At 40.3% G+C, this 23,420-nt stretch overlaps 2 protein-coding genes across 4 annotated transcripts; one reads left to right on the forward strand and one right to left on the reverse strand.

The window, feature by feature from the left end:
- Positions 1-3,318: 3,318 nt before the first annotated feature.
- f13a1b (coagulation factor XIII, A1 polypeptide b) lies at positions 3,319-14,271 on the forward strand. 2 transcript variants are annotated; one of them, XM_071459472.1, is made up of 15 exons: positions 3,319-3,480; positions 6,790-7,013; positions 7,872-8,057; positions 8,285-8,533; positions 8,652-8,770; positions 8,850-8,957; positions 9,278-9,455; positions 9,732-9,870; positions 10,216-10,319; positions 10,603-10,691; positions 10,862-11,015; positions 11,241-11,516; positions 11,789-11,949; positions 12,213-12,349; positions 13,032-14,271. In XM_071459472.1, exons 2-15 carry the CDS (start codon positions 6,827-6,829, stop codon positions 13,171-13,173), a joined length of 2,229 nt encoding a protein of 742 aa, XP_071315573.1. In that variant the 5' UTR covers positions 3,319-3,480; positions 6,790-6,826; the 3' UTR covers positions 13,174-14,271. The 2 variants fall into 2 exon arrangements, with proteins under 2 accessions (XP_071315573.1, XP_071315574.1); XM_071459473.1 differs by lacking the exon at positions 3,319-3,480 and adding an exon at positions 4,911-5,015.
- A 52-nt stretch (positions 14,272-14,323) lies between these two features.
- parp142.2 (poly(ADP-ribose) polymerase family member 14-related sequence 2.2) lies at positions 14,324-22,500 on the reverse strand. 2 transcript variants are annotated; one of them, XM_071459470.1, is made up of 14 exons: positions 22,212-22,500; positions 22,021-22,127; positions 20,267-21,775; positions 19,935-20,171; positions 19,175-19,399; positions 19,017-19,071; positions 18,704-18,850; positions 18,410-18,472; positions 18,149-18,325; positions 17,864-18,046; positions 17,119-17,742; positions 16,586-16,722; positions 16,094-16,271; positions 14,324-15,594 (listed from the first exon to the last, which is right to left on the reverse strand). In XM_071459470.1, the coding sequence occupies exons 1-14, from the start codon at positions 22,384-22,386 to the stop codon at positions 15,308-15,310; spliced, it is 4,104 nt and encodes a 1,367-aa protein (XP_071315571.1). In that variant the 5' UTR covers positions 22,387-22,500; the 3' UTR covers positions 14,324-15,307. The 2 variants fall into 2 exon arrangements, with proteins under 2 accessions (XP_071315571.1, XP_071315572.1); XM_071459471.1 differs by having other exon boundaries at positions 15,161-15,594; positions 22,021-22,078; positions 22,212-22,291.
- Positions 22,501-23,420: the final 920 nt, after the last annotated feature.

The following is a 23,420-nucleotide window of genomic DNA, read 5'->3' on the forward strand; positions in this document are numbered from 1 at the left end:
ATGTCCAGTCCAGTGAGTACCACGAAAACACACGTACACACACATTAGATCACGTCCTTTATGATTCACCCTTTCCTTCGGTACCAGTCAGGGTTAATAAAAACAAACCCTGTTTATGGAAAGGACTGAATCAGCTGCACTGATTTGGCGCCATTAACCCAAGCAGAGTTGTTTTGAGGTCTGTTAAGTGTTTGGTGAATATTACCATGATGGATGCCTTTTCACATGTGTGAGGCTTTTTTGTAAATGTCAAATGAATTACTTTTTATTGGACTCCCTGCAGCAGCAGCACTTCCCTCCAAATATGAGGCTGTTTGGCATCTAAAAGACTCCATATCGTGAATAAAAAAAACAGCCCCCCAAAAATTTTATAATCAGCACTGAAGTTCATAGTTGTTCTTTTTAATGTAACATATACATTTGACTTGACATTTGCTGATTAGTTTGTCCCTGAAATTATCTGGTCAATCAAGAAGCTAAGTGCTCGTGGTGGAAATGGGAACCATAGAAACCTGTCAATAGTGACGTGTGTGGGTATTTTTCTTAAATCTTGTTTCCACATCTGTTGCACACTTAGAATCAGTGTTGAAGTAAAGCTAGTACACACCCCTCTTTGCTTTAGAGGGAAATTAAACTGTGTTTTATGTTCTTGTATTGGGTCGTACTGATGGAAACTCTTGGTAGCAGCAGATGATTGAATGAATGCGTGAGAAGGAAATCTTTTGCACTGGCTCTTCAGCAGAGGGACTTTTTGTGCCTTTTATTGTGTTTGGACTCATTTCTTGCTCTTTACACCGTATCAGTGCCAGTATGGAAAAGAAAAGTGTATACATGCAACAGCGAATGCAGAAATCAGAGGAAGTAATGCAGGAGTAACAATAGGAGCAGTGAAGTAGTAGCAGCAGGGTTCAAATTACAGGGGAGATGGGAGGGTGATTGGGGTTTGACCCCCCTGATTAAAACCTGGAACCCCACCAAAAGAGGCAAAAACAACACACACATATAGATGTTTACTTTACTTTCTTACCTTCACATTATGTCAAGTATGAACACTAATGCAAGCTAGTTTTGAACTTTGACCTTGAATTACAGTTTAGCTAACTAATGTTAGCTCGCTGATAGCGCGCCCTTTCATTTCCAGTGTTAGCTTGTCGTTTCATTACCAAAATAAAATGACATATGATCAGACGCTGGTGATCAGCCATGAGCAGTGAGATAATAGAGGATTAATTGTTGTGGAGATACATTTTGACATCAATATAGAGCTTATTATTTAATTTTAGTAGTCTTTTGTGTAGCTGTGGTGGATTAGTTAGTCTCTTACTTTTTTGATATTAGGTTTTGAAGAGTCACTCCCCTTGTTTTCACTAAGGAATTCATAAAATCCATGTGCGCTGAAGGCTAAGTAGTTATATTAGCATTGTTGGAAACTAATTCAGTAGCCTAGATTTACTCTAAGTACTGTACTTAAGTGCAATTTTGAGGTAGTTGTACTTTACTTGAGTATTTCCATTTAATGCTGCTTTATACTTCCACTGAACTACATTTCAAAGGGAAATGTTGTACTTGCTTCTCCGCTATATTTATTTGACAGCTTTAGTGAAACAAGCAAGATACTGTCAGGACTGTAAAACCTCAGTTCACTGAAGCATGTACCTGCACTGTACTGGGTTCCCCTTTTGCCCTGCAGGAAAAGTTGACTGTCAGTGATAGTGGCAGTAACAGCAGCAATATTTGTAGTAATAGTAGAAGTAGTAATAGTAGTACTAACAGCAAAAGTAAGGCAAGTATTAAGTCATTTGAACTCAAACCATGATCTTTCCCTAAACCAATTCGTTTTTGTGCCTAAAGCAAACCAAACTTTAACCACAGCGCTGCCACAATATATCACAGTGATTTGTAACATAATGATTTCCTGTCAATAGAGGCGCCAGATCAGAAAATGCTTCTATGTGTGGCTCTGGAGAGGAGTTGTTTAATTTGGAGGACTTGTTGCATAATTGGCTATTTATTAAGAACAAAAACCAAACCCGCGACCAAAAGCCAAACACCCACTGGTGGAGCACTGGGAGTATCCTCCCCATGGAAACAATAACACAAACCAAAACCAACACTTAAAATAAAAACACCACTCCAGTAAATAAGAAACAACAAACCACACGGCCATCAAAGGTGAGTGGACACCCAGGACCCCAAACACACCTGCGACCGAAGAGACAGAATTAAAACAGAACCAAAATGAGCAAAACTACAAAGAATGCTGAGATAAATACTTAAATCAACAATATTAGAACAAACATACTGAAATAGATATCAGTCAGTGCGCCGTCTGTGAGCAAACAATGCAGTTGCAAAACTGGGCCAAAGATAAATATGAATCATTTGCAATACTAAATTAATACATCACATATGTTGCACAAGGTCACAGACAACTATTCTTTTCAACTTCTCAGCCAAGAATAAAATTCATCAGCCGACCCACTTACAATAATAATGATTTTAACAAGAATAGCAATTCAGTGAAGCTGTACTTAAGCACAGTGGTGTTAATTTGCTAACATACTGATGTTTATCAATTATGATGTTCTGGGTTTGAACCTGCCGGCTGACTGGGGCCTTTCCGAGTGGAGTTTGCTTATTCATTTCTTCCCCTGTGTGGGTTTTAGTCCCAGTACTCCAGCTTCCTCCCACAGTCCACAGACATGCAGGTTTGGTTAATTCTGAATTGCCCATAGGTGTGAATGTGAGCATATATGTCAGCCCTGTGATCCATCCTGCTCATGGTGTACCCCGTCTTTCACCCAGTGTCAGCTGGGATTGGCTCCAGCCGCACCTGCGACCCTCATAAGGATAAGCCGGATAGCTGATTGATGTGTGGGTCATCTAAGTTATTACAATTCATCCTGAGGGGAACATGAAAGCCTCAACACAATCTCATGGCAGTCCATACAGTAGGTGTTGGGCTATTTCAGTCTGGACCAAAGTGTGAGACGAAGACAATGAAACAAAACAAAGACGTGCAAGAAATTAATATAAGAAAGATGTAAGGTAATCATTTCATCACAGTAAGTGTGTGTGTGTGTGTGTGTGTGTGTGTGTGTGTGTGTGTGTGTGTGTGTGTGTGTGTGTAAATCAAAGTTTGTCCCCTCTGACAGTTTGATCGGTCTGTGACTTTATCTCTCTGAGCCCCGTCCAGCTGTGGTTTGTGCAGAGATGGTAGATTCCACATCCTGCTCCCAAGTTGGACTGACCGGTTACACCCACGACAACACTATTTTACCGCAGAGGACACACACACATACATGCACACACACACACACACACACACAGATAGCTCTTCCTTGCCCCTGTAGGGTATATAAGCAGGAGCAGAGGGCTCTCAGTAGGAGAAGCAGCAGCAGACTGACTCCAACCAACAGCAGCTTCTCTCCCCAACTGCATCTGAGCAGCGTCCTGAAACAGATACGAAGGTTTTCATTGGTAAGTGAACTCTGCTATGGTGCAACAGTTTTATTGCACCAAGATTTCTCAGCAGTTTGGAAACTCTTTTGTTTATATCTTCCAGATGTGATGATGCAAATGAATTTGCCGGCACATCTGAGAGTCTTTTATAAAGTTTTGCACAGTACTTGAAACTATTTTGAAGAAACAAAGTAACACTAACGAAACATATAGTGAACATATTGTGTTTCATCACAATTGTTGATGCATTTCACAATTTGTTTACGTGGCTGCATCACATTTTCAGTTTTTTCTTTTTTTTTTTTTTGTTTTATTTTTTTAACCATGGGTTTTTTACTGCTCCTAAACCTGTGTGGAGGTTTTCCGTGTCAGCATTTGTCAGACTTGTGTTAAGAAACATTATGTGTGAATATGTCACTGAATACGTGTTTAAGAAATGGAGAAGTTTGTAGCTCAGGGGTGTAAGGTAAGTATATTCACTCAAGTATTGTGGATAAGCAGACTTTTGATGATGAGTATTTCCATTTATGTTACTGTATAATTCTACTAAATTTCAGAGTGAAGTATTACACTTTTTATCTCACTATATTTGCTGCTTCCATATTAATGCATCAGTAATAACAGTGTAGAATAATCACAACATAAAGGGTCTGTTGTGTTCAATGAGTACTTTTACTTTTGATGCTTTGGAACATTTGACTGATAATACCTCTGTACTTTTACTTAACCTTAACCCAAAACTATTGGGAGTGGTAGTAATTTTAGAGATAGAGAGTGTTTTATAAATCTTAGGATATAGAACATTATTCATAAAGACAATACTTTTGGTTGTATATTGTACAGACTGGCCTCAGAATAGGACAAATTACAGCAACAAGAGTAGCACAAAGAGCAGCAGTAGTGGTTGTTCAAGTAATAATAGCAAAAAGTGAAACAACTAGTCCTTTAATTTATTAATCGACTGACATAGGCAGCAGTTTAAATAGTTTTGATAGACATTCAATCATTAGATAAGCTCTACTCAAATGTCAGTAATGGCAAGTTATGATAGCAAACTGAACATATTGGATTCTGGACTGATAGATAAAACAAAAAGTTGGAGATATGACCTTTGGCACATGAAAAGATGGGGCATCGTTTAAAGCTATTTTCTGACTTTTTTGCCATTAATAAAAAATAGCTGTTAATTAAAAAAAATTGTCAGTTGTTGCTATAGAGAAATGTAATAATGATTAACCCACTCCAATGGCAGTAGAACTGATCATGATAATATTAGGGTACTTTACAAATAGTAGTCGTATCAGTTGTTGTACAAGGTAAAGTCATTTCCATTCATGGAGGAGTGGAAATTATTAAAATTGTCTCTAAAGGTGAAAGGAACAAACCAAAAACCGCTCGCTGTGACTCATTAAATCCACAAAACATGACACACAGCTAAAATTACATCAACCCCTGAGCCCACATGGGGTCTACCACCTAAAACCTGCTTCCCGGAGGCAGAGTGGGCTCCGCTGCCTGTCAGAGAGGTGTGAAGTCTCTGCCACGATGATTATGTAAGTATGTGGTAAGACTGATTTAACCATTACATACACAATATCTGTTTTCATAAGATGCTAGCAGGGTCCACAGTATGTAGTAAGTAAGTTTGTAGTACACACACCTGCCTGAGAAAAGGGCTCACTGTTGCGTAATGTGGGAGTGCGCTGACGAGGAGGGAAGTTTGGGACCATGTTTGGCTGCATGAGTCATCGTTTAGCACAGTGAAAGCTCTGTTTTCACACTGACTGCCAATGGCAGAGATAGACATGTGTACCCTCTGCAGGCTGGCACATGGACAGACAGACAGACAGACGACAACACATAGTAAATACTTATTTTAAAGTTATGCAAACAGGTTATAAATATAAAACTAGAAGAAGTATCAGAAAAGCAATGGAAAAAGAACTCATTGTGCAACAGAATGGCCCCTCTCAAAGCTATATTATTATGTTATTTTATATTATAAGATTATTATAACTGATGCATAAATTAAGCAGCTCTTTATTGTTGCAGCTGGTCGAGAAAGCAATATTTATTTTGCTTGGTACGTTAATCTACAACAATGCATCATATATTTATAAGATTATCATATGTTTTATATGTAAAATCTTATCTAAAAAAACTACTAACTGTAGTACTGTACTGTAGTATTCGTAAAGCTTTCAAATAAATGTAGTTCAGTAAAAAGTATAATACTTGCCTCTGAGTGTAGTGCAATGGAAGCATAGAGTAGCTGAAAATGGAAATACTCAAAAGTACCTCAAAACTGTGCATGAAATACACTATTTGAACAAATGTACATAAAGTTCATTTAACATTTATTTCATACATACAAATATGAATGAGTACTCCCACGAGTAATACTCCCACTACTACAATACAACGTCTACTACCACTGGTTCTGTGGTAATAAAATTACAGGAACTACTAATAAATAGTCCCATGCACCACTTTTAACACTCCACAATGTTGAATTGTGTTTTTATATCAATACTTTTTCTCTATAACATAACGTCATTATAACATGATATCGCACAAAAGGAAACCCTGTGGGACTGCTGTGGGTCGATGACTGGCAGTGACCGTTAATTGTCAGTTGTGCAGAACTTTGTCTTTTAATAGACATGATTGATGCTCTGTGTTAAAACTGGTGTTCCTCTCTGCGTGACCACAAACACACAAGACAATATTTGTGAAGTGAAAATAAACACCCATCACTAAGAGTATGTTTCCTCACCAGCATCCTCACAGGAGGGGGTGTTACTGTAAACTCCCCTCTACCCCAACCCACAGACACACATTTAAAAAAACCACATGTGATTTGAAAACTGCTCTTTGTTTTTATCTACACATGTAGAAAGTTTCATCAGTCATGAACATCCATATTTTTATTTGCTTAGCTTAAACAGCTTTTTTCTTTCCTTCTTGCAAAAAAAGTTATGAGCACACACACGCACACACTGGCACGTTTCCCCACATATGTAAAGCAGATGAGTGTGAAAGCAGCTCTCCCACTATGCAGGAATGAATCATCAGAATTCAGCCTTTAAAAACTGCACAAAACACTGACTGGTGTACAAGCCTTTTACAGACATGACATCAAAGGCGAGGAGGTGGCATTTTACTAAAAATGCGTCAGATTAATAAATTTTTTACTGCACAATTATATTTTATATTAAATACTGTGAAAGCAATGGAGACGCAATGTGGCAAATACTGAAATCTGTGCAAAAAAATACAAGTGAGAAAAATAAAAATACATGCTCTCTATCCTCTCTCCTCTTCCAGTCCTGCAAGGAATCATCCACCCTGAGCTATCATCACCATGTCTGATCAAGATGCTACCCCGACTCCCTCTCCCGCCCCCCCTCCACCCTCTGGACCCCCTCCAAAGGTGACCAACCGTGGCCGCTCCGCCGCTCCCATCCCCAGCTCCAACTCTGCCTCCAGTGACATCCCCGATTTTGAGTTCTTTGGTGTACCAGGCCCAAGAGGACTTCCACCTCTGACTGGTGAGGGAGGGGTATTGTGATGTGTGTGTGTGTGTGTGTGTAGACAGTATTTGTGTAATTATGCTTCAAACCTTAGGAAAAAGATGATATGTTATCAAATGTGTAAGCAGATGAAATTCCTCATGTGGGAAAGTCATTCTCAGATTATAAGCTTAAAAAGAAGCCTGTCATGAGATAAGCTCTTATTGATACACAATGGAGCAAAAGTTTATCAAAAAAGCAGACAGATGTCACAGTGTGTCTTGTTTGGAGAAGATAAGGTCTTCAATGACACTGTTTCCAGTCGGTTCTGTGCATGACTGACACATGAATGACATCCAACCAGGATAAACTCTGTTCACTTCCTGCACACAGAGCTGCACACACTGAGATATCCAGATGTGACAGGAATTTATTAATGCAATGTCGGTAATTACCGTGGTAAAGAGCAGGATATCAAATTGACAGCAAATAACAAATTAGGATTTCCTACTTACAGTTAGCAGCTGCTGACACTTGCTGACAATTGTTGATATAAGCAAGATACTTGTGATAATCTGGAGTATTCTGCCCTCTCTTGCCTCTCTGATGTGATAGTAAGGCATAAATATAACATAAAAGTGTACAATTAAGGTAGAGACATGACCTAATTAAATTAAGTTTTCAAAGACAAGCCAATTCAGAGCTGAGGAGGGCAGGTGAAGTCAACCCTATCACTGCTGGGCACGAGGCTCATTCATTTTGCTTTCACTGTCCTGAAGACATGAAGTCTGATCCAAACCTCCAAAGTTGTTTTGTGGCTCGTTCTAATGCAAATCCATCCTGAAGTTTTTGAGACATCTTGCTCCTTCCTCCTTGTCTCTGACTCCGTCCCTTCAGAGTACCTTGACATCACTGACGTGGATATGATGAGGAGGCCAAATGAGAGCAACAAGATGCAACACCACACCATGCATTACCACTCTGACCAGCTCATCGTCCGCCGAGGACAAGAGTTCCAGGTCAAGATCACCTTCAACCGCCCCTATGTATCAACAGACAAGATTGCTGTGGAGTTTATCATCGGTGAGTTCAGTTTCCATCCTGTTAAAACCTCTTAATTCTGGATCACGTGTTCAGTCCAGTTCACGTGTTTGCAGAATGTAGATGCATCAAAAATCTTTTCAAATCGTTTCAAGACAACAAAAACCAATGTTTTATTGACTGTGGCATAACTTTCACATATGTATGGTGCAGTATAAAACCATGTGTTTCCACTCACTTAAATAAGCCAACGCCCACTGTCCACCCAGGCTCCAGCCCTCAGTTCAGCAAGGGCACCTACATTCCTGTCTTCCCCACCAAGGAGCGTCAGAGCTCCTGGGCAGGCCGCATCACAAACCAATCAGGCAACGAGATCACCATGGGTATCACTCCTGCAGCAAACTGCATTGTGGGGAAGTACAGCATGTACGTTGCCGTGTCAACGCCTTTCGGCATCCGCAGGACCAGGCGGGACAACAGCCGAGACCTCTACATCCTCTTCAACCCCTGGGCTTCAGGTCGGTTTAGACCTTTTTTTTTGTCATTTTATTGAGCCATCGACATGCAACAAGACGTTTTCACTTTTATCTCACCTCCATGTTCATATCATCCACATGACCTGCTGTTTCTTCTCAGCTGATGCTGTGTTTCTGGATGATGAGACTGAGAGGAAGGAGTGTGTGATGAATGAGGTGGGGATCATCTACCATGGAGCCCACGACGACATCTCTGAGAGAAACTGGAACTATGGACAGGTAGGAGAAAAAAAACAAAATGATCAAGACTTTCTAGACTAATACTTTTTTTTTTTAATTGAACTATTTTTTCTCCCAGTTTAACTATGGAGTCCTGGATGCTTGCATATACATCATGGATAGGTCTGAGATGCCCATCACCAACAGAGGAGACCCCATCAAGGTGACCAGAAAGGCCTCTGCTATGGTAAGAAAATATTTATGGACATACTTTAAAACAGATGAGACTGGGTTGAGACAGACTGGAGATGCAGTCAATACAGTATCAGTATGTAAATACTATTATTGTATAGTAAAATATACAATGTTACTGATACAGTGAGTCAAATTAACCTATTGGCAATGGAAAGTAGTTATTCGTACAAAGGCAGAACAGCTACAGTAACTGGCACAGTAGCAGTATTACAACAGTATGTCCCAGTTAGGATGGCTTTATCTTTTAGCATGATATCACCCTGTTGACCCGCAGATTCAGGGAAACATGCTTATTTGATTTCTTGTACTTAGCTGAATTCTCATGATGATGATAATGGCGTGTTGGTGGGGAACTGGAGCGGCGACTACACCTACGGAGTGGCGCCCACTTCCTGGACTGGCAGCACAGACATCCTGCTCGCCTACGCCAGCAGCAAGATGCCAGTGTGCTACGCTCAGTGCTGGGTCTACGCCGCGGTCTTCAACACCTGTGAGATCTGGAATGGATCCTAGAAATTTACATTTTCCCTATTAAAAAGACACTTTTCCTTTCTTTGTGAGACAGTAATAAATACCCTGCTTCCTTTAATGAAAGATATTTGTTGTAAGTCTTAGGCTCGAGGACATAGGAAAGGAAGAATAGAAGCACCTTTTCTCAGCATTTACAGAATTTAACCAACTCTTATCATGGCTGAGAACGTCTGGTCAGTTTTCTTTTCTGTTCTATGTCCAGTGCTTGATTTCTGTCTTTGCTACTGTGTCCCAGTCCTGCGCTGTCTGGGTATCCCATCCCGGGTCGTCACCAACTTCTTCTCTGCCCATGACAACGACGGGAACCTGAAGACTGACATCATCCTGAAGGAGAATGGAGCGATTGACCGCGAACGCACCAGAGACTCTGTCTGGTACCACATCGTCCTCGACATTTTTAATTCTTTTGTGTTCTTTTCTGTTTTCGTGGCCTATGAGGATGGTACTGTTCCCACTAACACTCAGGTTCATGAAAAGGTGTTTTAAAAGTGAATTACATGATTTTGATGAAGATTGGGAAGAGAATTCATGGCCGATTCTGAAAACCCCATTCACTTTTTTCACATAGGATCCTGTATTACAATACAGGCTGTAGCAGTACTGTGGCGGCCAGTGTGAAGGACATATGATTTTAAGGCATCTATTAGTAACTAACATGTTCAGATAATGATAATGATAATTTCCCTAATGATATGTAAAATAATGTTTGTCATTGTCAGGAACTATCACTGCTGGAATGAGTGCTACATGTCCAGGCCAGACCTCCCAGCTGGCTTTGGAGGCTGGCAAGTTGTGGATGCAACACCACAGGAGACAAGCGATGGTAAATAAAAAAAAAAAAAAAAAAAAAACATGAGATATTTACCGGCTTCATAATAACAGCTTATGGTTTGTATTAATTGTCGTTCTAATTATTAACAGATAAATCCCAGTCACAAAAGAAACAAATGTGAATGAAATTGTTTTCTCTCTGGGTTGTACAGTATATTCTATGAATAAATGCAATGCAAAGAATGGAGCATTGTTTTCTGTGTTTTCAGTCAGGATAAAAGTAAATACACGTATGGGGCATCAATATTTAATCTCTTTTCCCATTATCCATCAAGGTATGTACAGATGTGGCCCTGCGTCGGTCCAGGCCATCAAACATGGGCAGATATGCTTCCCCTTCGATGCTGCCTTTGTGTTTGCTGAGGTGAATCTTTAAACTATATTATTTCACTGTTGATGTCAGTAAAAAGTTTCTTTTTTATTGTTGTCTGAAGTAGTTGTCTTTCATACTGTGGGCTCACACTGTGTCTGTAGCTTTCTTTGTCAGGTCTCAAGCTGGAGTTTTGTGGAGTCTCACTGTCTTTCTCCTGACAGGTCAACAGTGATGTGGTGTTTTATTCCCGGAGGAAGGATGGAACCATGGATCCAGTCAGAGTGAACCAGACTCACATAGGCCGCCTGGTTTTGACCAAAGCTCCGGGAGGCATGACCCGCCGCGACCTCACTGATCAGTACAAGTTCCCTGAAGGTTGGTTACCCTGTCCAACACTTTAGTTTTCTATTCAGACCATTTTAAGCCCAAGTTATTTTGTTACTGAGGGAGTAAAGAAAGTCCTGCGAGCTCCAAATATGACAGATGCAGATGATCAGGAAGGTAAAACTCTTTGATAAAACCAAAACAAGCATCAATGTTTTTCCTTTTGACATATAGAAATGTGCAAACACACTCATTTATTTCAATCATCCAATCCAGGCAGCACAGAGGAGCGGACCGTCCTGGAAAAAGCAGAGCAGTACGGCTGCAAACGAGAGAAGTCCAACCCTCCTCCGGCTGACGTGGACCTGGTCCTCCCCACCCTGGAGATCAGCGTGGGTGACGACTTCGAGCTGAGCCTGGAGTTCATAAACCGAAGTGACCAGAGGCGCACCGTGGAAGCCTACATCAGCGGGAGCGTGGTGTTTTACACCGGAGTCACCAGCAATGACTTCCTGAACGAGTCTCCCACAGTGAAGATTGACCCCAACAAAAGTGAGTGTTACTTTCGTCTTAATCAAATAAAACCAACAAAAATACACTTTTTTTTATCAAATTCATTCAACAAGCACAGACTCAAATGTGAACACTGTTGGAAATCATTAGACATGAGTTCAGTCCTCTACCTTAGAAATCTCAGAACCTTCAAAATCTGTTGTACCTGCTTTGGATCATAAATATTATTGATCTAAAGGGGAAAAAGACACATGCAATTTAAAGAGAAATAATCACAGCATTTTTTTTTTTTTTTTTTTTACATTCTGCAGGTGTGAAGGAGTTGGTGACGGTTGAGTCCAAGAAATACATGAGTAAACTGGTGGAACAGGCCAACCTTAACTTCATTGTTACTGGGAAGATCAAGGAGACTGGCCAGATCGTCACTGCCATGAAAGTCGTCACCCTACACAATCCCAAACTCATCGTTGAGGTCTGAAACAACGCTTGCTTTCATTCCGGCCATATCTAAAACTTTCTATACAAATCAATCAATTTAATTTCTTGGGATCAGCTTGTTGTACAAACCCTACATGGTACTACTTTCTTTTTCAAAAATTACATGATCTAATTGCAGTCATTTGTGAGAGCCAACAACTGATGAACTAACAAACACTGTTTAGTTTATGAATGTAAGTTTTTGAAGGTGGAATTTGCGAAGTTGTTCGTATAATGGATGTCTTGTGTGTACTTCAGGTTTCCGGTGGAGGCAGGGTCAGTGAAGAGATGATGGCAAGTGTGCAGTTTACAAACCCCTTCACCTTCAGCCTGGAGGGCGTCTACATTCGCATGGAAGGACCTGGCCTCATGTCGCCCAAGTCCAAATACTACAGGTGAGCTCAGCACAGAAGAATTAGTTGTGTTTTCACGTGTGTGTCTGGGTGTCAAACTAAAGACGGTACCTTTGTCATAACTGATACAAACCCTCAGCTGAAGGGAAAAATCACTTGTTTTCATTTAAAAGCACAATCTTCATAACAGTACAGCATTCATTCATCTGTTCACGTCTGTGTGTAGGTTGTGTAGCACAAAGGTCTCATGATAGGCTGCAGATATTTTGTCAAATTTGCATTATAAAAGAAATCCACTGTCTGAATTGAACTCCTGTTTTGATATTCAAATTACATAAAAACTCTAAAACGTTTTTTTTTTTTTTTTCATGTAAGTTGTGGAATAGATGCTTTTTATTCATAACTACATCATGTCCATTCAATTTCCTGAAAATGCTTCAGAGGAGAAACAGAGCCAAAATGAATTCCATCATTATATTATCATTATTATTATTATTAAAAGAAGTGTTCTGTTACATGGTCATGAATTTTGATTTTCTTTCTAACGAATTCCAGCTTATTTGTCAGTGTATAAAGCAATAGTAACACCTGTGTTTTGTACTTTTATTACATAGCATAGCCATTTGTCTTTAGCCATTTGTTTCACTATCATTTAACAGTAAAAATGACACCAAAAATCAACCCTGTCCTCCTGCGATCTAACTCCTGACCATTCTGGTTTCAGCATGATCCCGGGCGGCTCCTCTCTGACCTGGACCGAGTTTTTCACCCCGCAGAGGACTGGTTCCACCAGGGTGATCGCTACTCTGGATTGTCCTGCTCTCAGGCAGGTCTACGGCCAGGCAACTGTCACCATCCAGCCCTGAGGATCACGGCAGGATCACGGATGCCCGACATCATTTAACTCAGTTACACTTATATAGGCCTATAACATAGTAACGTAACTGTAGGTTTACAACAGGTATAGCTTCAGTACTTATAACAATGGTTATAGTTTTAAAATACTCTGCAGATGTAGTAGTAATAAGAAAAGTATCTGCACTAATATCTGCCCAAAAAAAAACATTTTTAAAATTTCAATTTGTGAATTCACAATAGGCAAATCAAAACAGTTTTCTACCCTATTGAACACAAGCTGTGTGATTTTTTATGATTAAGAAAGACTGGATCAAACAATGTTATCTCATATTGTTTTTGTTTTTTTGTCTTTTTGACCATTCGAAAATCTTTTTTGAAATGATTTTTAGCCCAGCATACAAATACAGGAGTTTCTCTATTTTAAAGCTGCAGTAATAGCTATCTGGTCACTAGGGGGCAGAATTATTACAACAAAAATGATGTTCTCTTAAAAGTCCAGAAGACACAGAGCAAAATTACAACTGGAATTTCTGATGAATTTTAGCCCAGTATTCACTTTCCTTACCTTTCAGCTTAGTTTTTTGTCTCCACTGACTCCTGAGAAAAATATCTGTTTCTTTTGCTGATGATAGATGATTGATTATGTTCACCAGCTCTTTGCTAACTTTGTCTGTCTGCCATTTGGCGCTGGGCGGGCAGCATAAAGTGGATTCATCAGTTTAACAAAAAAGGCTTTCTAATAGAAACAGGGCTGATTGGGTCAGTGAGACAGTGAGTTAGAAATCAAAACAATGAGCTAAAAGATGCTCAAAAGCTCAGATGAGCTGCAGAGTTGATTGATAATTCTCAGTGGATTTGAGCAACACTTCTGATGCTATGTTACAATTAATGTACAAAATAGTGATTAATACAGCTTTAACTTAGCACATAAACAATTTTCAATATTTACCCCCACAATTCAACTACAATTAAATTTAAATATAATATCGACATTTCTATTTGAGTATTCATCCCACCTCTTTATATGAAATCAGTTTCTTCTCTTCTTTTTTCTGTACAACAACAAATGCAAATATCAACCAAATAAAAGATCAATAACAGCAGAATTTTGTGGCAAGTTCCCAATAATTGTGCATGACTGTGACTCAGTGGTGATACTTGGATGACATATAACATTTTTATTTCATTAGTAGCAATGTCCAAAACTTTACAGCGGCACCATCAATGATTCAACATATGTTATTAAACCTGCAGCGTGGAACTTGTGTTTCCCCCCTCTGGCAGTGAGAGTAATTACACCAACAGTGGTCTCCAATGAGGAAAAGCCGCACCAGTTATGATCTGATTGTCCTTGCTGTTAAGTTTTTTTTTTTCACTTGGAGCAACAGAAACTTTTTTTGGATGCTTCCTAGGTTTTCCTGCCTTGCACTCAGCCGTACTACGAGTTTCTGTAGCCTACTCCATCTCTGTTGCTACATTTGTTCCCCTCTTCAGTTCTGGCAAACATGTAATTGCTGGTTGACGTAAAATGCATCGTCACTGGTAGGGAATGCCGCCAAAGATGACAGATTTAAAACTCCAGACCAAACACAGATTTACCTGGTGCTAATAGGTTTAATCCGCAGTATGAGGACTTGCTCGGGAAAGGCTTGAACGTAACTTGAATGTACTTGACATTTATTTAAAGGTCCCACACTCCAGCCTTAATGCTTAGATTGGTATAGAAACTATGGCTTTTAATACAAACACAAAATTGTCCATCAAAGAATCATTATCCAAAATCAAAATCCAGAAACGGTACGGTATGTAAAATATTGCACTCCGCAGGTACACAAGTAGCTAAAGCTAAAGTTTTTAAAACTAAAGCTGTGTGTGTGTGTGTGTGTGTGTGTGTGTGTGTGTGTGTGTATGTGTGTATATATATATATATTTTATTTTTTTATTATTTTTTTTTTTTTCATTCATCCTTTATATTTAGAGTTTACATATTGCATTTTGATTCTTCTTACTCTTCAAACAGTCCTACATATAGCTATAACTCTAAGTAAACATACCTGAAAACATCTCTTTTACATTATTCTAAAGACTTTCTCTATATTTCTACATTTGCAAAGTGGAAAAGACATAAACTCTCCCTCATGGTCACTTGAAGGTGATGAGGTAGTCTGGGTACGCCTGGCTATCATGGAACACAACATACATGCTGGGGGTGTTTATATTGTCCACCACACTGTCGTAGCGGTCATGGGGCTGCTGGGGGTTGATGGGTGGAGGCACCTTCATGTCACTTTGGCCCTGAGTGTAGGCGCCAGTCAGGACTCGAGCCACGAACATCAACTGAGAACCATCAGCAGCTGGCTTGGAGTAGGTGGGTTGGGCTGAGTAGCTGGCTTTTAAAGCAAAGTAGGTTCCATGACCAAATGCAGTTGCTGAGAATAAGAGAGAACAGGGGATTAACAACAAGTACCCAATACCTATATGATACAGCCTTTCAAACTGGCCCATATGGTTGTTACAAAACCTGCTCATATGAGCATTGTTGACAGAAATATAGCACAGAGGGAAGTGCAGAGGGACGCATACTTTGATCTACATGTTTTCACAAAATGCCATGATAACTGCTTTCAATCGGGTCTCCAACCAGGATCTTAGAAACACTTAGGTTGTCAGTCCAGATAAAACCATACACTGAAAAGTGAGTCTGTAAAATCCTTAACCTATAGTAACAAGATTTACATGCAGTAATTTTTACTCTTAAATCAAATAAATTGATCCCTTTTTTCCTTAAAAATTCTTCTGCTGCATGGGAACAGGGCAGTGACAGTAAGCAGCCACAGTCTGCAGATGCCACATTATTTTTGGACCTGATCCTACACTGCTGAGACACATGCCTGCTTTTCATCCTGAATGGCTATATACGATAATTACCGTTTTGCCCAGCAAAGCTCCTGTTGAACCCAGTTTTCATGATGGAGTCACAGTTGTCCTGGGTCGTCCCGTGGTACAGAAGCTTTTCACCTGCGTCATTCTGGAGGTTCTTATCAGAAATGCGCTTCTTCTGCACTTCATAGGCCCGACGCAGATGAATATTCTGCAAACGCTCGATCTAAAATGAAAAAAGATAATGAAGAAAATTGTGAGCTGCCAAAATAACCTTGTTATTGGAATGTCATTTGAAATAAAAAGCATTAAATAAAAAGCAAGTCAAATTTAGTGCATTTATAATACACTTAAAATGCAAAAACTGTAATTAAAAAGTTATTTAGTTATTACAGATATAAGGTACTGAATACACTGCAGTCTTAATGTTAAAATATCTGTCTGTAAAAAGAAAAATTTAAAGTGACTTTGTGCAATTTGTGTGTACAGACAATCAAATCTGTCAAATCTGTTTTCTCCATGGAAAGCTACCTACAGTACCTTCATTACAGTCTTGGCAACAGTTCGTTTGAAGGCCTCCTTAACTCTCCGGTACTCTGCAGAGGAAGACTGCAGTGCAACCACCTTAAAGTCGTCCCCATCAGCCATGTTGTCCCAGTACAGAGGGAGATTGAAGTCTGAAAAATGTTAGAGGATGGAATGAAAATCCAGTGTTTTATTACATTTGGTCAACTAATGTAATTCAACTAATGTAATTCAACAAGGTTGTGAGGATGTGCAAAAAGAAAAAAAATCTTTTACTGGCACCATTTTTCTAGATTTTTGGAATTAATTTATATAGTATAGTATATTTTTGACTTTGAAACTCAGCTTGAAACTAACATGGATGCCCCTGAGGGTGAAAAAAATCCAAGTTGCTGAGAATTTTCATTTAAAATAAATAGTTTCAGTGTTTTCTCGTATTTTCTGCTACTGTCACCTCTTATGATGACATATGTACTTCAATGTAAAATATCTTAACCACAAAATGATTGTTTTTGTTATGATATAATGCAAAATCATTTTCATCTCACCTGGAAGATTCTTAAGTCGTTTTAGCTTTGCTGTCTGTCTAGTTCCTTGTCTCGTGGCCTCCATTGTCCGTAGATGCACAGTCCATGGGATTCTCTGTGCATCCACTATCCCTCCTGCTACGACTCTATTTTCCAGGGCATGATTGGCTGTTTTGGGGAGTCTCTCCCAGTTGCCATTAGGTCCCAGAATGCACCACGCCACACGTGTGTACAAATCATCCTCGTCCCTGACTCTCACCTCTCTCCTGAGGCTGCCGTGTAGAGACGCATTAATCATCAGCATCACCTTGCTGACCCCATCTTTTAACCCACTCACCACTAAGCCTCCCAGGCCAGACGGATCCCTCTGCATGTACAGACCCTCTGTCTCCACCAGCTGCTTCAGATCGTAAATGTCATCCTGAGTGAGGCCTTCCAGCTCTTCCTTTGTGAAGTTTTGTGTGGAGCACTGAGCCTGGTACAGATCATTCAGCTTTATCTTGGCATCGTCGACATCTTTTCTGCCAGTACCCACGAACAGGAAGGCAGACTTCTGATTCATGGAGCTGGTGTGGAGGATGCTCAGGTCTGCATTCAAAGACCTTAGTGGCTGTTGTTGTTCTTGAGGCATTTGAGGTACTGACACTGCAAGATCAAAACAATCAGTGAAAAAACCGAACAAAATAAGATAATTCAGATTTTTTTTAAAGAACACGTTTCTAAACCACCACAAAAGAAGAAGGCTGCTTGTGAAAATTCCTGTCACCTCTGTTGATTACTGCAGTGGGGAACACCTGCATTGCCTCTTCTTTGAACTCTAAGAAGACATTGATCTTAATCAGGATGAGACGGACATCAGTGACACAGTGGAGGCGAGTGGACGATGTGGCAGTTCTGACCCCTCTGAGGATGGCACCTGCCACGATGCAGGGGTCCATCCCACCAACTCCTGCACCAAAGAGGTTGATTTTTTTTTTTGAGTGGCAGAATTTAAACTGAATTGAAAAACAATTAAACAATTTAACTGACAATTAGATCATGCAATACTTACCAGCACAGATGGCAGGAATGGCCACGGATTTGTATCCAGAGGTGTCACACAGTTGGATGATGCGACACACCAGTTGCTCAATGAGGCCTGCATCTTTTTCTCCACACACATGTAAAATGGCTTTACAGGGAAATGATCCAGAGTGGGTTTTGAAAACCTCTCCTCGATTTACTTTTGCTACACCCAACAAAACAGAGGCAAAATGAGTTAGAAGCTGTTAAATGCGTGTTGCCTGAAAATTTCTACGTGATCTTTGCTCACCTGCTTTCAGCTGAGCCTCCACCACTGATCCAGCGACAGTTAAAATGTCTTTGCACACGCCATCTGTAGAGTAAAGACAAAAAAACAAGACATGTTCACCATGTTAGTTTAGCAAGTTAGCATGCTAACACAAGCTAGTTGTTGAGATATTTATGTCCGGACCAAAGCAGTAGACCTGCCAACCAACATTTCCATCAGTAGAGCCGCGCTTCTTGGCAAAAATAACAGTTATAGCACATCTTCCTGCTCATGATGCCTCTTTACGCATCTGCAGCTACAGCAGCTCTCACCCACCGTTCTGAAAATTAACGAAGTCGGTCGTGTTCACAATCGCATCTGTAGTCTCGTTAGTGATGTCGCCAAACACCACCTGTAGTTTAGTTCCACTTCCCACTGTCATTGTGATGTCATCAAGGTCAGTGGTGAGGGACTTGAAGATTACTGAGAGGAAGAAAAGCACAACATGTTTCATATTTGTTTGATATTTTATTTAATACTGAAGAATGTTAATGGAAACTCAAGGAAAAGAAGAAAATGTATTACTACCAAATTCCTAGCTGTATTTGTAAAAGTTAATCAAAGTAGTCTGAATAACTGTCTCGTTTACCTTGGCCTCCTTGGCACATATTTAAGCTGAGCTGTCTGTAGACATCATGGAAGCACTGTACATAAAAAGACAGATATTAAACACTCTCCCATCAGTAAATCATGCATGCAAAGGTCTTACAAACCAGATACAACAGTTGTCCAAGTGTTGATAATCACCTCCTCAGAGTCAGGATAGCCAGGTTTAATGACGACATGGATTGTGGTCAGAGTACCAGAGGATGCATATAATCCAAACTGGTGAATGCTCTCAGTCAGAACTTCAATGGCTTCTCTCAGCGGGTAGTTTAACACAATTCCAGGTCCAATAACTGGAATCGCGACTGAACTCAAGCCCTGCTGTACACAGAGGTCCAAGCATTCCTTCAGCCCATTACTAAGAGCCTAGGAAGCAAAAGGGAGACATTTAGTCACAGTTTTTCAAAGGTCACTCTTGCATTGCACATTTATTTCTAAGTTTATGTGTGAGTTCATCTCACATAAAACAGATTAAAGAGAGATGGAGTACAAGAATGTTTTGCTGTTATGCTGCTATTTAGCCATAAAAACTTCCGTGTACCCAATTCTAGGCCATACAGTGGTACATTTGATACGCTAGTTTGCCTGTTAACCTTCTAAAGGCCTCTGTATGCTTCAAACAAAGTTCTTGTTGGATTTAAGCAGAAACTGAAAGCAGAAATAGCTTTAGCTATATTCTCAACTGCAACCATCTAGATTTGTGCTTAATGATTTTGTTTAACATTCAAATGTTCAATTTTCTGAGTGTTGACAATTACTGTTCCTGGTGTTGAAATACAACTAATACAGCAAGAACCACTTCATTGGTTTTGTGTCAGTAAATGGACTTTGAATTTGAATGTATTCCTTTTGTCTTCATCACACAGCATTTTTTTTTTATCCACCAGGTATTTTGTTTTACCTGTGCACTCCGTCCGATGACTCCGTCCCAAGGCAAGCACTCAATGAAGAAGAGCTTGGAGCAGCCAAGAGATGGAGGCCCAGTGACCTGCAGAACATCTCCAGGGCTGATGGTATAATTTGCTGCCACTGGGTCAAAATATGACTTGATTACGTTCCCTGCCTTACTCAAAAGACTTTTACCAATATTAGTAGAAGTCAGTTGTTTGTTGCGCATGGGAGCCACCAACACATTTACCTGTGGAAATAGTGTGAAATAACATGATGTGCATGTTGCATTGCTGCTGTATTTAAGATTTGATTTAAAGTAGAGAAGAATAAAAACTGTCTAACCTGCTCATCCTCCAAACTGCCAAGCTTGATCCTCAGGTTTGGTTTGCTGACTGCAATGCTCCCAACAGTATTGCTGCGCAATCTAGGTTGGACACTTGGGCGAATGCTGGGGCTGCTGAAGCTTTGTGATTTGGTTTTCACATCTGGTGAAAACACATCTTGTTGTTCCCTGATAAGGACCTGACATGAGCTCTCTACCAGGTCCTTGCCCACTTTACCTTCTCCCTGGAAGTACCGCTGAGCCCCTGGTCCATCGAGAACCAGGGAGTCTAACGTCAGGCTGGCTAGAGCTGATGTTAGGGCCTCCTTGACCTCCTGGACATGACAACGGGGACCAGACACAAGCACACAAGGACATGGAAGGTTTAAGGTTTTGAACGTCACTTTCGTCTGCTTCATCCCAATCAGGCTCAGGAGTTTATCAAAACAGTGAACCAGTTCAGGATGGGGTAGGTTCAGCACTTCTTGTATCTCAGCCTGATTCATCTGGTAGTCATGCAGAACCTCTTTCAGTTTGGTCACATTTTCACTGTAGCCCACCATTCGTACTTTGATCCCTGGTGTTCCACTGTTTCCTGGGATGAAGCTGATGTCCACTCTGAACTCTCGACAGTTTGCCTCATTCTTGGCTTTGATGAGGATTTCCTTCACTCTGTCCAGATCTGGAGTGCCCTGCAGCTTCACAGTGTCCAAACTCAGGTCTCTCTTTACTGCTGCCCAAGCCTCATCCAGGGCACCAGAGGACAAACTGGACAGAACTAGCTCTGAGCCCACCTCTACGGAAACAGGATTTCTGAGACTCTGCTGGAAGCGAGCCTCATACTTTGAGATGGCACCGCTGGATGTTATGAAGGTAATTAAGTCTGTAGGAAGCTTCATTCTCTTTTCTTTAACATTTTTCATCAGTTGATCAAGTTTGGTAGCTCCTGACTGCACCCCTATAGCCGGTCCCTCCATGATGATCATGTTATTGCTTATGAGGATTTTAACCTCTGGGTATTGTGCACGCATTTCCTTATTGAACTCTTCTTCTACCAGTTTGAACTGCTTCACCATGATTGGCAGTTCCTTCCGGGATGGCGTGCTTTTTTCCAGGATTGCGATCCTCTCCTTCACAGCCTCAGCTTCTCCCACAACCACAGGGTAACCATTCTCTGAGTAAACTTTAATGTCATCAGTCACAAAAGAGCTGTCCTGCAGTAGCATTTTGCGTTGTTTAGCCTCAAGCACATGATAGCAGAGGTAGCTCTCTATAAGACCAATGAAGATCCGATCCACCTGTATCTCCCATTTATCTGCAGCACCAAAAGCTCCTCCAGGCCCCTTCTCAATATCTCCCCGAACCACTGCTTCCTCTTCATCAAAATTTAATTCCAGTGTGCAGCCAATAGAAGAGAGTTGTTTCTGTAGCACTTTATTTGCTTTCAGGTTGTCTCTCAGGTAATACAAGAGGTAAATCTCCATCTTGAAAATTTTCTCAAGGCCTTTTGTGTTTGCTTTTGTAAATGTCTGAAAAAAACCGACATCAAACAAATGAATGAGTTTATATCTATATAAATCTTTTATATAGATAAGAATTAGATCTGTAAATTATAAAAAGATAAAAAACTAAATGATAATCTTTTATATCACAGCAGTCTCAGCACTGTGCAGACGTTGATGCCTCTCAGAAATTCCCTCAATCTGGTCAGGCCAGATCATTCAGCTCAGATATTTACAATACATTACAACATAACAGGGTGAAATAAGCTCACCTGTGTGAATGGCTGCTCTGGTGAGCTTGTTCGGCTCACTGTCAGACGCAGTTCCCCACTAGGAAGAGAGATGGTGTGAAACTTCCTCTGCAGAACCCTTTCCTGGTCTGTAGTAAACAGCCAAAGTCACAACAAACGCAAATAAAGTATATTCTACAGAGAACTAACTGTAACACAAAGTGATTCCTTACCGTCTTTTTCCTTGAAGCTGATTTTATACATGTTGTCTCCAGCTTTTTCGATCACTCCACATTCACCTCCCGCCGAATCTCGTTTCTTCTGAAAGTGTCTTCGTATCTTCTCCCTCTCTCTGTCCGTCAGATCCTTCAGAGCTTCAAAAAACAGCGTGTGTTGATATTCATCCATTGTTCTTACCAATAACTCTGAACTTGAACTAAAGAAAACTTGAAATGTGGCACTCCTTTGTCCGAGTGCATAGTGCGTCTGAAGTGATTTTTCTTTCACTTTCAGTTATTGGAAATGCTGCTTCCTTTCTGCATGCACACACCCATTGACCTGAATAGTTCCAGTTTGGCTTTAATTGGAGAATTTCCCTGTTTCTCTTGTTGTGCAGATACCGGGACCAGTGATACTGTAAGGCAGTGGCCCCTGGGCCCAAACTGGCCCGCCAGCAATAATATCTGGCCCGCCAGATTATTCTGATGATCTGATTTTTTTTTTAATCTTTGAAATATGGAACTGACAGTCTCACATTAAGCTGTGGCATATATCTAAACAGAGACTCTCCTCCCACCTGAGATTCTTATTCTACTTTTATCCAGGTTGAGAGTGAATGACAGTCACGACAGTGTCACATCTCCATCAAAGCAGAAACAGTGACCCACAGAATCACTTCCTCTGTAGCGATTTTGTCTACAAAATAAAAGCGCAAGAATGTTCATTTTTTCTTTTTTTGTTCAAACAAGCTTTTAGCTTTTATTATGAAAAGTTCTGACAGGAAGTTCCGTCTGTCGCCTTGATAGACCTCTGAAAGAGCAGACATATGACGTGAGGTGAAAAAATAACAACAGTTCAATGAATCAGTCAAATATATGTATATATGTGTGTGTGAATGTGGCCACACAATAAAGTAAATTTAATTTACATTTTCATCCATCAGTTTCTTAAAATTGGCCTTTGATTATGTTCTGTAAGGTAATGATGATAATAACACTAATGACGGTGTTGAGACATGTAATATGAATAATTATTCAACCAGTCATGATGATGGCGCCCATTAGATTTAGGCTATTCAATCCATTTCCTTTGTTGTGATTTTACACTATAGGAAATTAAAAAAAACAAATTCAAACCAGAGAAACACCATCACACATGAAGTTGTGCTGTACACCTGGCATCCTGCAGCATTATCACATCAACCCACTAGATGTCACACTGAG

Source organism: Trachinotus anak, unplaced genomic scaffold, assembly GCF_046630095.1.
Source record: "Trachinotus anak isolate AG129_WGS33_773 ecotype Australia unplaced genomic scaffold, CSIRO_AGI_Tana_v1 ptg000023l, whole genome shotgun sequence".
Classification (NCBI taxonomy): domain Eukaryota; kingdom Metazoa; phylum Chordata; class Actinopteri; order Carangiformes; family Carangidae; genus Trachinotus; species Trachinotus anak.

What these genes read in the sequence shown, in the direction of transcription:
- f13a1b (XM_071459472.1), top strand. Translation starts at nt 6,827, where the DNA reads ATGTCTGATCAAGATGCTACCCCGACTCCCTCTCCCGCCCCCCCTCCA. An exon ending in CGCCGCGGTCTTCAACACCT is followed by an intron (nt 9,456 to 9,731) that starts GTGAGATCTGGA and finishes ACTGTGTCCCAG; the next exon opens with TCCTGCGCTGTCTGGGTATC. An exon ending in ACCACAGGAGACAAGCGATG is followed by an intron (nt 10,320 to 10,602) that starts GTAAATAAAAAA and finishes TTATCCATCAAG; the next exon opens with GTATGTACAGATGTGGCCCT.
- parp142.2 (XM_071459470.1), bottom strand. Translation starts at nt 22,386, where the DNA reads ATGGATGAATATCAACACACGCTGTTTTTTGAAGCTCTGAAGGATCTG. An exon ending in TCATCGGACGGAGTGCACAG is followed by an intron (nt 19,400 to 19,934) that starts GTAAAACAAAAT and finishes TTTGCTTCCTAG; the next exon opens with GCTCTTAGTAATGGGCTGAA. An exon ending in ACGACTTAAGAATCTTCCAG is followed by an intron (nt 16,723 to 17,118) that starts GTGAGATGAAAA and finishes AACATTTTTCAG; the next exon opens with ACTTCAATCTCCCTCTGTAC.